We start from the raw sequence: 12,099 nt of genomic DNA, 5'->3' as shown, positions 1-12,099 counted from the left end.
CACTATCGGGTTTTTTTTTTTTCCAATTTTCAGATTTGGGCCTGAGGGGAGGGAAGCTGGCTTGTGACCTTGCAGGTTTCAATAGAAGAGCAAACAGCAGGATGAGATAAGGAGACGCCAGCAAGATTCTATGACATGTCATTAGGGATGGGCCTCCCAGCTATCAAATGTTTGCTCACATAATAAAATGGAGGCTTGAGCCCTAAATGTTGTCAAAGGAACTGGAGGTATTTGCCCCCCTTCCAAGCCTAAACAAAAACATCTGATAAGGGAGAAATCTATTTGGCTCAGCACTGAAGGTCCGAGCTGGAGGGGGGACCCTGGGTTTTACCCAAAGGGTGGGGAAGTTATGTGCTTGCTCCAACATGGACAGCTCACTGGAAGATGAGGAGCAGGACTCCTGGTTCTTAGGTTTCTCATATAATCAGGAAGGAGGAGCCTAGCGGGGCCTTGAAAGGGGCGGTGGGGTGTGTGGGAAGATGTCTCCTAGGAACTTTTCAGCTCAGAAACCAAGCACGTTAACAGTAATAATAATAATAATAATAACTGCGGTATTTGTTAAGTGCTTACTCTGTGCCAAGCACTCTACGAAGTGCTGGGGAGGATAAAGGCAAATCAGGTTGGACACGGTCCCTGTCCCACGAGGGGCTCGCGGTCTCAATCCCCATTTTACAGATGGGGTAACTGAGGCCCAGAGAAGCGACGTGACTTGCCCAAGGTCACACAGTAGACAAGCGGTGGAGCCGGGATTAGAACCCAAGGCCTTCTGACTCCCGGGCCTGTGCTCAATCCATTATACCATGCTGGATTCTCCGGGTTGGCTTTGGCACACATGACTGGCAAACATGGCTTTGGCAAACTTCTAGACTGTAAGCCCATTGTTGGGTAGGGACCACCTCTATATAATAATAATGATAGCATTTATTAAGCGCTTACTATGTGCAAATCACTGTTCTAAGCGCTGGGGAGGTTAACAAGGTGATCAGTTTGTCCCACGGCCTTCATCCCCATTTTCCAGATGAGGTCACTGAGGCCCAGAGAAGTGAAGTGACTTGCCCAAAGTCACACAGCTGATAAGTGGTGGAGCCGGAATTTGAACCCATGACCTGTGACTCCAAACCCAGGCTCTTTCCACTGAGCCACGCTGCTTCTCTATATGTTGCCAACTTGTACTTCCCAAGCACTTAGTCCAGTGCTCTGCACACAGTGAGCGCTCAATAAATACGACTGAATGAATGAATGACCGTGGCCTAAACTCTTCTGCTTCCTCCTCTACCCACAGCCACACTTCAGAAGCGGGAAGATAATGAGAGCAGCAGCTAGAAAGCCCGAGGGGACAGGGACTGAGTCCTCCTTTCCCAGTGCTTAGTACAGTGCTCTGCACATAGGAAGTGCTTAATAAATGCTATTATTACTATTACTAGTGTCTCCGACGGGCACGGTACTGAAAGTAGAGTTAGCATTCACCCTGGTTCTCGCCCAAGGGCTCGGGTTGGGTCTGATCTGGGCGGGGTCGGACTCCCCCAAGGAGTCACTCGAACTCAAAACCCGTGAGACCCCAGGGGCGTCCCGCCTCGGTGATGGAGCCGTTGTTTACACTGGATGTAGAGACGTTTTTCCCGAGGCTTCAGGAGTTGAGTCTCTGAGGCTCTGACTTCGAGGCCTCTGACACGGGCCATGGCCAAACGGAGAAAGAGGCCGCATCTTCCCGTTGTTGGGTAGGATTGTCTCTATTACCGAACTGTACTTTCCAAGCGCTTAGTACAGTGCTCTGCACACAGTAAGCGCTCAATAAATACGACTGAATGAACGAACGAATGAATCTTCAGGAAGGAACACAGACCCGCGTGCCTCTTTTCACCTTTCCCTCTCGACTTTTTAGCCGGGGAGTTCTCTGCGGCCGGGGACTGGGTTAAATCCCGGGCCCGAGGCCTAATAAACCGGAACCCCAGCCCTAATGCTCTTTTAAAAGTGGGAGTTGGAAAGGAAGCCCTCAAAATTGGCTCGATTCGCTGGCTGGGTTCTTGAGGCGGAGGGACCGCCGAGGAAATCAGGGAAAACGTGAGTTGGGAGGGAAAGGAGTATCGAAGAGCTGCTAGTGGGGCGGGCCGGTCGGCTTCAAGGTCGACTGGTCACTCTGTCCAGCGAAGGGGAGAGCCCATTATGGGGGGTGGGGGGGCGGTGGGCAGGGGTGACAGCCTCCCCAAGCGCGCATCTTGCAATATTTTGATTAAAACAACATTTCCTGGACTCGGAGGGCTTGTTTCAACAAGCAAGCATCAAAGTCAACATGGGCAAGACGGAATAATTAATCACCAGCGAGGCCAGGGCTGAACAGCCAGCAGATGGATTGATAAGGCCTTTCAAAGGAAATGGTATTCCCGAGGAGGGCTTGCCGCGCCTGGCTGCTCCACTGATTGAGATTGGTGAGCTCAGATAAATGTTCCCCCCGCACACTACAAAGAGTGGGAAACCTTACAGGAGTCGCAGGGCAGTGGAACCGCGAGTGACACTTTCACCTTCCATTTTATGAGAGGAGACGGCCCGGGCCGGTCCCACACACCCGGGCCGTGACAACGCCGCCGTCCCACGATTCCTTCCCGGCGGCTCAAACCCACGGGCCGTACGATGCCCTCTCTTTCGCCTCCCGCCTTCCCCTCGGGAAGCACGAGCGGAGAGAGCTCGGCCCCACGAGGACGTCACGCCGGGAACGGTCCGGAGCGGCGGGGAGAGAAACGACTCCCTCCGGCCTCGCTGCGAGGTTAATGGACGAGAAGTTCAAGGTCGTTTCGGATTTATCCGGCGATCGATAGAGGCCACATATTTCCCACGCTGCCCAGGCCGGGCGGCTAAAAAAGGTACCATTGTCTCTCCTGGAAACATTCATCCCTTCAGCCGGTCATATTTATTGGGCGCTTACCGTGTGCAGAGCGCTGTAATAAGTGCTTGGAAACTACAATACAGTAATAGAGACAATCCTTGCCCACAGTACATTGTGCCCAGAGAGTCTATGCCAAAGGCCAGCTGGGCTAGAGAGGCAGCCTTTCAGCCGACCGAGCCTGAAATAATCATCAGAACAATAATTACGGTACTTGTTAACTGCTTTCTTTGTGCCAGGCACTGTACTGGAGTGGATACAAGCAAGTCGGGTTGGACACGGTCCCTGTCCTACGTGGGGCTCGCAGTCTCAATCCCCGTTTTACAGATGAGGTAACTGAGGCACAGAGAAGTGATTTGCCCCAGGTCACACAGCAGACACGTAGCGGCGCCAGGATTAGAACCCATGACCTTCTAACTCCCATTATGTCCTGCTGCGTCTAAGTAAGGTTCAGATAGAGGGTGACCAGAGAGCTGATCTGATCCCGATTCATTCATTCATTCAATCGTATTTATTGAGTGCTCACTTTCTGCAAAGCAACCCACTGTCCCATGTGCGGGCAGGGATCGTGTCCTCCGCCAACTCTATTCCACTGTCCTCTTCCAAGCGCTTAGCACAGTGCTCCGCACACAGTGAGCACTCGATAAATGCCACCGATTGATCAGTTGACTGCCCAGTTCTGATACGATGCCGGGCCCTTGTTTGTCTATTTTTTTCCGCACCGAGCCCTGGGGCTCAGATGCTGCTCAAGACTTTATATTCATTCTATACACTGAGAAGCAGCGTGGCTCAGTGGAAAGAGCCTGGGCTTTGGAGTCAGAGGTCATGGGTTCAAATCCCGGCTCTGCCAATTGTCAGCTGTGTGACTTTGGGCAAGTCACTTCACTTCTCTGGGCCTCAGTTCCCTCATCTGTAAAATGGGGATTAAGACTGTGAGCCCCACGTGGGCCAACCTGATCACCTGGTATCCACCCCCGCGCTTAGAACAGTGCTTTGCACATAGTAAGCGCTTAACAAATACCATCATTATTATACATTCATTTCCTCAATTGTATTTAGTGGGCGCTTACTGGGTGCAGAGCACTGCTCTAAGCGCTTGGGAAAATACATAAATTACAAATATGGGAAGCAGCGTGGCTCAGTGGAAAGAGCGAGGGCTTGGGAGGTCATGGGTTCGAATCCCAGCTCCGCCACTTGTCAGCTGTGTGACCTTGGGCAAACCACTTCACTTCTCTGTGCCTCAGTTACCTCATCTGTAAAATGGGGATTAAGACGGTGAGTCCCAAGTGGGACAACCTGATCACCTTGTAGCCCCCCCAGCGCTTAGAATAGTGCTTTGCACATAGTAAGTGCTTAACAAATACCACTATTATTATTATTATATGGAACTGAGAGGGGAAGGCAGGGCCCCTGGGGCAACTGAGGGGGTGGTCCAAGGACCCCGGAGAGATGCTCTAAATTTGGGCCGATTCGGGCCGAACGAAGCGGATTTGAGCAAGATGGTGGCCACTGGATATCACACTGTACATGTACCGTTCACGGGCGTCTTGGAGACTGGTTCACTGGACTGGGGTCACAGACCCCCCCCGTCCAGGTAACCATCCCAAACTGCGCCAAGAACCTCTGCGAGGTAGCCGAGGCCGAGTTTTAGTTCGTTATTCCAAGGAGCGGTTTGAATAATCATCTTCTGGTGCATTTTCTCATGTTCATTTCCCCAGTGAATGTGGAATGCCCAGACCGCAGCAAAGGAGTGTCATGGGAGGCTAGTTGGAGGGAGTTGGGGGTCCCCAAGATCTGCTGTACGTGAGCCCCCGACAAGTGGGGTCTATTAAGGCCTCCACTGTCCACTTCCCAAAGCCTGCTAAGCTTCTGCTGTAGACCGTGAGCTCTTTGTGGGCAGGAACGTGTCTGTTGTTATACTGTACTTTCCCAAGCACTCAGTACAGTGCTTTGCACACAGTAAGCGCCCAGTAAATACGATTGAATGAATGAATGCAGCAACTTCAAGCTGCCTAATTCTTGAAGACCAACATGTCTACAGTAGCTCGGAGATTCCCAAGGAGCCGTGATGGTGAAGAGATGGGGGAATGATCAGCCCCCAGACACTTCCTGGGCTTCCTCCTATACCCCAGGATGTTAAGGACCTGGGTTCTAATCCCGGCTCCGCCACTTATCTGCTGCGTGACCTTGGGTAAGTCATTTCACTTCTCTGAACTCAGTTCCTTCACCTGGAAAATGGGGTTAAAGACTGTGAGCCCCATGCGGGACGTGGACTGTGTCCGGCCCGATAATAATAATAATAAATAATAATGGCATTTATTAAGCGCTAACTATGTGCAAAGCACAGTTCTAAGTGCTGGGGAGGTTACAAGGTGATCAGGTTGTTCCACGGGGGCGCTCACAGTCTTCATCCCCATTTTACAGATGAGGTAACTGAGGCACAGAGAAGTGAAGTGACTTGCCCAAAGTCACACAGCTGACAACTGGCAGAGCCGGGATTTGAACCCGATGACCTTGCATCCACCCCCAGCACTTAGAACAAGTGCCTGGCACTTAATAAGCACAGCGTGGCTTGGTGGAAAGAGCTCACACTTGGGAGTCAGAGGACGTGGGTTCTAATCCCGGCTCCGCCACTTGTCTGCTGTGGGACCTTGGGCAATCCACTTAACTTCTCTGTGCCTGTTACCCCATCTGTCAAACGGAGATTGTGAGCCCGATGCGGGCAGGGATTGTCTCTATTGGTTGCTGAACTGTACTTCCCAAGCTTAGTACAGTGCTCTGCAACCAGAAATGCTCAATACATACTATTGAATGAATGAATGATTAAGACTGTGAGCCCAACATGGGACCACCTGATTACCTTGTATCTACCCCAGCGCTTAGCACATAGTAAGTGCTTAACGAATAACATTATTATTATTCTTTTTGAGCGCTTAACAAATACATAAAAAAACCCCAACAACACACAGGCCGCCCCAGCGCCCAGACGCCCGTATTCCCCGGACAGGCCCGCCTCTTACCTGTTTACTGGAAGACATGTTAGTGAGTGTGCCGATACTGCTGGTGTCTGTGACCACCATGGCGGAGGGAAATCGGGAAGCGTGGGAATACTGGGGGGGCTCCTGCTTGTGCGCGTACACTGGGAAGACAGAAAGCAATGATCGGGTCAGCGGCGAGTGCGTCCCGTTACGGAGCGGACGAGGGAAGCAGCGTGGCTCAGTGGGTAGAGCACGGGCCTGGAGTCAGAGGACCTGGGTTCTAATCCCGGCTCTGCCGCCTGCCTGCTGTGCAACCTAAGGCAAGTCATTTAATTTCTCTGTGCCTCTGTTTCCTCGTCTGTAAAACGGGGATTAAATCCTCCTCCCCTCCGATTCAGATCGGGAACCCCAGGGGAACAGGGATTGTGTCCAACCTGATTATCTTCTATCCGCTCCAGCACTTAGTACGGTGCCTGGCACACAGTAAACACTTAAATATAATAAAGATGATGACGATAGTAATAGTAAAACAAAAATCTGCAAATCTGGATCACCTTGTATTCTTCCCAGCGCTTAGAACAGTGCTTTGCACATAGCACTTAACAAATGCCATTATTATTATTATTAAATGGGAATTAAAACCTCTTCCTTCGATTTAGATTGGGCGCCCCACATGGGACAGGGGCTGGGTCCAAGCTGATTAATGATAATAATAATAATAGTATCTGTTAAAGTGCTTACTATGTGCCAGGCACTCACTTTCCTAAGCACTGAGGTGGATACCAAGAAATCAGGTTGGACACAGTCCCTTGTCCCACACGGGGCTCACAGTTTCAATCCCCATTTTACAGATGAGGTAACTGAGGCACAGAGAAGTGACTTGCCCACCTTGCATCTACCCCAGTGCCTGGCACATAGTAAGCACTTGATTAAATACCTAAATACTTGATTAAAGCCCCCTCCTTCCTCTCCCCCTCCTTCCCCTCTCCACAGAACCTGTATATATGTATATATGTTTGTACGTATTTATTACTCTATTTATTTTACTTGTACATATTTATTCTATTTATTTTATTGTGTTAATATGTTCTGTTTTGTTGTCTGTCTCCCCCTTCTAGACTGTGAGCCCACTGTTGGGTAGGGACCGTCTCTCTATGTTGCCAACTTGTACTTCCCAAGTGTGCTCTGCACACAGTAAGCGCTCAATAAATATGCTTGAATGAATGAAATACAATAATAATAATGATAATAAACTGTAAACTGGGGATTAAATCATCTTCCCTATGACTTCTCCGCACATGGGCTAGGGACTGAGTCCCATCTGACTAGCCGGTATCTCCTTCAGCGTTTAGTTTGGTTCCTGGCACACAGCAAGTGCTTAACAAGTGCCATAAAACAAAACCCCTCAAAAACCAAAATAGAGACTAGGGGTTGTTCCTCCCTGAGGTGGCTCGGATCAAACAGCAGATCAGAGCCTGGGGGAAGAGGAGATTCATTACTGTGTGCAGAGCACTGTACTAAGCGCTGTACAGTTCGGCAAGAGAGGCAATCCCTGCCCACACCGGGCTTCTACCTCCTCCGTCAGGCGCCCCAATCCCCCAAATGGACTTGCCCTGGAACAAACCAGGGGATCACAGACCCACCAAGGAACCCCAGAGAGGAGGGGAAAGGGAAGAGATGGAGGAAGTCTGCAGAGCAAGGGCTATAATCATAATTATGGTAATAATAATAATTATAATGGCATTTATTAAGTGCTTACTATATGCAAAGCACTGTTCTAAGCGCCGGGGAGGTTACAAGGCAATCAGGTTGTCCCACAGGGGGTTCACAGTTTTAATCCCTATTTTAGAGATGAAGTAACTGAGGCCCAGAGAAGTGAAGTGACTTGCCCAAAGTCACACAGCCGACAATTGGTGGAGCCGGGATTTGAACCCATGACCTCTGACTGCAAAGCCCGGGCTCTTTCCACTGAGCCACGGTGCTCGTTAAGCGCTTACTCCGTGCCAACCAACTGTTCTAAGCTCTAAGGTAGATTCAAGTTGGGTCGGACACAGTCCCTGTCCCACACGGGGCTCACGCTCTTCATCCCCACTTCCCAGATGAGGTCACCGAGGCCCAGAGAAGCGAAGCGACCGGTCACCCAGGAGACACGTGGCGGAGCCTGGATTAGGACCCACGGCCTTCCGAGTCCCGTTGATCCACGCCGTTTCTCCGACGGAGCCGCCCACCTCGTCCGGGTGGTCCCGGGTGGGAATTTCCCACCCAGGTCCCAGAGGGGCTCAGTACGCGCTCCGTCAGGTGGTCACGGGCGGCTGGAGGGAGCGGGGAATGTGAGACAGTGGTGTTACCGGCCGCCGGAGGCTGGGGGGAAACCACCGGGGCATAGGAGGTTTCGTGCTCAGACGCGGGCTAGGGCAGATTGCTAAAACCCACGGGTATGCGATTGGAATGTGAGATTCTCTGGGTCCCCGGGAGCGGGCTAGCAAACCTATTTATTTCTTTATTTTACTTGTCCATATCTATTCTATTTATTTTATTTTGTTAGTATGTTTGGTTTTGTTCTCTGTCTCCCCCTTTTAGACTGTGAGCCCGCTGCTGGGGAGGGACCGTCTCTGTACGTTGCCAATTTGTACTTCCCAAGCGCTTAGTACAGTGCTCTGCACATAGGAAGCGCTCAATAAACACGATTGATGATGATGATGATGAGCCTCCGCGGGCTTCGGAGCCGACGGTCTAGGGGGGCTGCTTAACAAATACCATAGTTATTATTAATATTGGAACCTCCTTCTCTAGACCGTACCCTGTAACTGGACTGTACTCTCCCAAACGCTTAGTACAGTGGACTGCACACAGTCGGCGCTCCATAAATCCCATCGACTGACTGATTCAGCTACCTCCGATTTGCTCCCTCAGCCCTGATGAGCGAGCAATCCATCAAGCGCTTCATAAATACCGTAAATATAATCATATTAATCATCAATCAATCGTATTTATTGAGCGCTTACTATGTGCAGAGCACTGTACTAAGCGCTTAGGGAGCAGGAATGAAGCACCACCACCAGATGGGAGAGAAGGAGCACCCGAGAAGCAGCACGGTGGCGCGGAGAGAGAGCGGGTCGGGGAAGCGGAAGGTCAGGGGTTCCAATCCCGGCTTCACCACTTGTCCGCCGTGTGACCTTGGGTAAGTCACTTTACTTCTCTGGGCCTCATCTGCAAAATGGGGATTGCGACCATGAGCCCCACGTGGGACAGGGACTGCGTCCAACCTGACAGATTTGTATCTAATCAATCAATCAATCGTATTTATTGAGCGCTTACGGTGTGCAAAGCACTGGACTAAGCGCTTGGGAAGTCCAAGTTGGCAACATATAGAGACGGTCCCGACCCAACAGTGGGCTCACAGTCTAAAAGGGGGAGACGGAGAACAAAACCAAACATACCCCGTGCTTAGTTCAGTTGCCTGGCATATAATAATAATGATGATGGTATTTGTTAAGCGCTTACTATGTGCAAAGCACTGTTCGAAGCGCTGGGGAGGTTACAAGGTGATCAGGTCATCCCACAGGGGGCTCACAGTTTTAATCCCCATTTTACAGATGAGGGAACTGAGGCCCAGAGAAGCGACTTGCCCAAAGTCACACAGCTGACAGTTGGCGGAGCCGGGATTGGAACCCATGACCTCTGACTCCAAAGCCCGGGCTCTTTCCACCGAGCTACGCTGCTCATCTATACTAAATGCTTAGCAAATACCACAATTATTGTTATTATTATACGCTCCTCCTCTAGACTGTAACCTGCAGGGGCAGGGGCTGTGAACTAGACCGTACTGTCCCAAGTGCTTAGTACAGTGCTTTGCGCACAGTAAGCACTCCATAAATCCCATCGATTTATCCCAGCTACTGCAGGGATCAGTTACTGATCTTATCATCATCAGCATGACGGGATTTGTTAAGGAAGCGGTTACTATGGGTCCACCACTGTACTAAGCGCTGGAACTGATAGACGATTCATTCATTCATTCAGTCGTATTTATTGAGCGCTTACTGTGTGCAGAGCACTGTACTAAGCGCTTGGGAAGTACAAGTCGGCAACATATAGAGACGGTCCCTACCCAACAGCGGGCTCACAGTCTAGAAGGGGGAGACAGACAGAGAAGATAATCAGGTCCAGACACAGATACGAGATAGATAGATCTAAGCGCTTAGTACAGTGCCTGGCACATAGTTAAGCGCTTAACAAATACCATCATCATTATTATTATTATTATTATATAAGATAGAAGCAGCATGGCCTAGCGGAATAAGCACGGGCCTGGGGTTGGAGATTGTGGGTTCTAATCCTGGTCTGCCACTTGTCTGCTGTGTGACCATGGGCAAGTCACCTAACTTCTCTGTGCCTCAGTTACCTCAACTGTAAAATGGGGATTAAGACTGTGAGCTCCCTTTGGGGCTGTGTCCAACCTGATTGCCTTGCATCTGCCCCAGTGCTTAGAACAGCGCTTGGCACATGGTAAGCGCTTAACAAATACCATCATTTATTTTTATTACAAGGTTGGACACAGTCCCTGTCACTCATTCATACAATCGTATTTATTGAGCGCCTACTGTGTGCAGAGCACTGTACTAAATGCTTGGAAAGTACAATTCGGCAACAGATAGAGACAATCCCCACCCTACAATGGGTTCACAGTCTAGAGAAGCATCGTGGCTCAGTGGAAAGAGCACGGGCTTGGGAGTCAGAGGTCATGGGTTCAAATTCCGGCTCCGCCACTTAGCTGTGTGACCTTGGGCAAGCCACTTAATGTTGGCATTTATTAAGCGCTTACTATGTGCAAAGCACTGTTCTAAGCGCTAGGGAGGTTACAAGGTGATCAGGTTGTCCCACGGAGGGCTCGCAGTCTTAATCCCCATTTTCCAGATGAGGTAACTGAGGCCCAGAGAAGTTAAGTGACTTGCCCAAAGTCACACGGCTGACAATTGGCGGAGCTGGGATTTGAACCCATGACCTCTGACTACAAAGCCCGTGCTCTTTCCACTGAGCCACGCTGCTTCTCTGTGCCTCAGTTACCTCATCTGTAAAATGAGGGTTAAGACTGTGAGCCCCACATGGGACAACCTGATCACCTTGTATCCCCCCAGCGCTTAGTACAGTGCTTTCGCACAAGGTAAGCGCTTAACAAATGCCATCATTATTATTATTGTTATTATTAGAAGGGGGAGACAGACAACAAAACAAGTAGATAGGCGTCAATGCCATCCAAACAGATAAACAGAATTATAGATATATACACATCATTAATAAGATAATAAGAGAAGCAGCGTGGCTCAGTGGAAAGAGCCCGGGCTTTGGAGTCAGAGGTCATGGGTTCAAATCCTGGCTCTGCCACTTGTCAGCTGTGTGACTTTGGGCAAGTTACTTGACTTCTCTGTGCCTCAGTTCCCTCATCTGTAAAATGGGGATTAAGTCTGTGAGCCCCACGTGGGACAACCTAATCACTTTGCATCCTCCCCAGTGCTTAGAACAGTGCTTTGCACATAGTAAGCGCTTAATAAATGTCATCATTATTATTATTATTAAGATAGAGTAATACTCTACTGTACTTCCCAAGCGCTTAGTACAGTGCTCTGCACATAGTAAGCGCTCAATAAATACGATTGATGATAAATGTGTACAAATATACACAAGTGCTGTGGGGGTGGGCAGAGCAGAGGGAGGGAGTGGGGGTGATGAGGAGGGGAGGAGGAGCAGAGGAAAAGGCGGGGGGCTCCCAGTCTTAATCCCCATTTTCCAGATGAGGGAACTGAGGCCCAGAGAAGCAAAGTGGCAACATCGAGAGACAGTCCCTACCCAACAGCGGGCTCACAGTCTAGAAGGGGGAGACAGACAGGGAAGATAATCAGGTCCAGACACAGCTACAAGATAGATAGATCTAAGCGCTTAGTACAGTGCCTGGCACATAGTTAAGCGCTTAACAAATACCATCATCATTATTATTATAGACCCTTTTAGACTGTGAGCCCACTGTTGGGTAGGGACTGTATATGTTGCCAATTTGTACTTCCCAAGCGCTTAGTACAGTGCTCTGCACATAGTAAGTGCCACTTACACTGTATCTATCCCAGCGCTCCAGTACAGTACCTGGCAATATTTAAATACCATAATATTAGTATTACTACTGGTAAGCACCGGGACAGATACAAGGTCATCGGAGCAGATGCGACCCCTGTCCCGAAACTAATATTG

At 49.9% G+C, this 12,099-nt stretch overlaps 1 protein-coding gene across 2 annotated transcripts in view; it reads right to left on the bottom strand.

Moving 5' to 3' along the window:
* HNF1B (HNF1 homeobox B) overlaps positions 1 to 12,099 on the bottom strand; it is a 90,803-nt gene that overhangs the window by 5,028 nt on the left and 73,676 nt on the right. For both annotated transcript variants that reach the window (XM_038759773.1, XM_038759774.1), the window contains exon 8: positions 5,899 to 6,017. In XM_038759773.1, the coding sequence (XP_038615701.1) occupies positions 5,899 to 6,017 (119 nt within the window). The remainder of the gene's footprint in view (positions 1 to 5,898; positions 6,018 to 12,099) is intronic.

Source organism: Tachyglossus aculeatus, chromosome 17, assembly GCF_015852505.1.
Source record: "Tachyglossus aculeatus isolate mTacAcu1 chromosome 17, mTacAcu1.pri, whole genome shotgun sequence".
Classification (NCBI taxonomy): domain Eukaryota; kingdom Metazoa; phylum Chordata; class Mammalia; order Monotremata; family Tachyglossidae; genus Tachyglossus; species Tachyglossus aculeatus.
The sequence above is the reverse complement of the archived record's forward strand: the minus strand, read 5'-3'. Positions and strand labels throughout refer to the sequence as shown.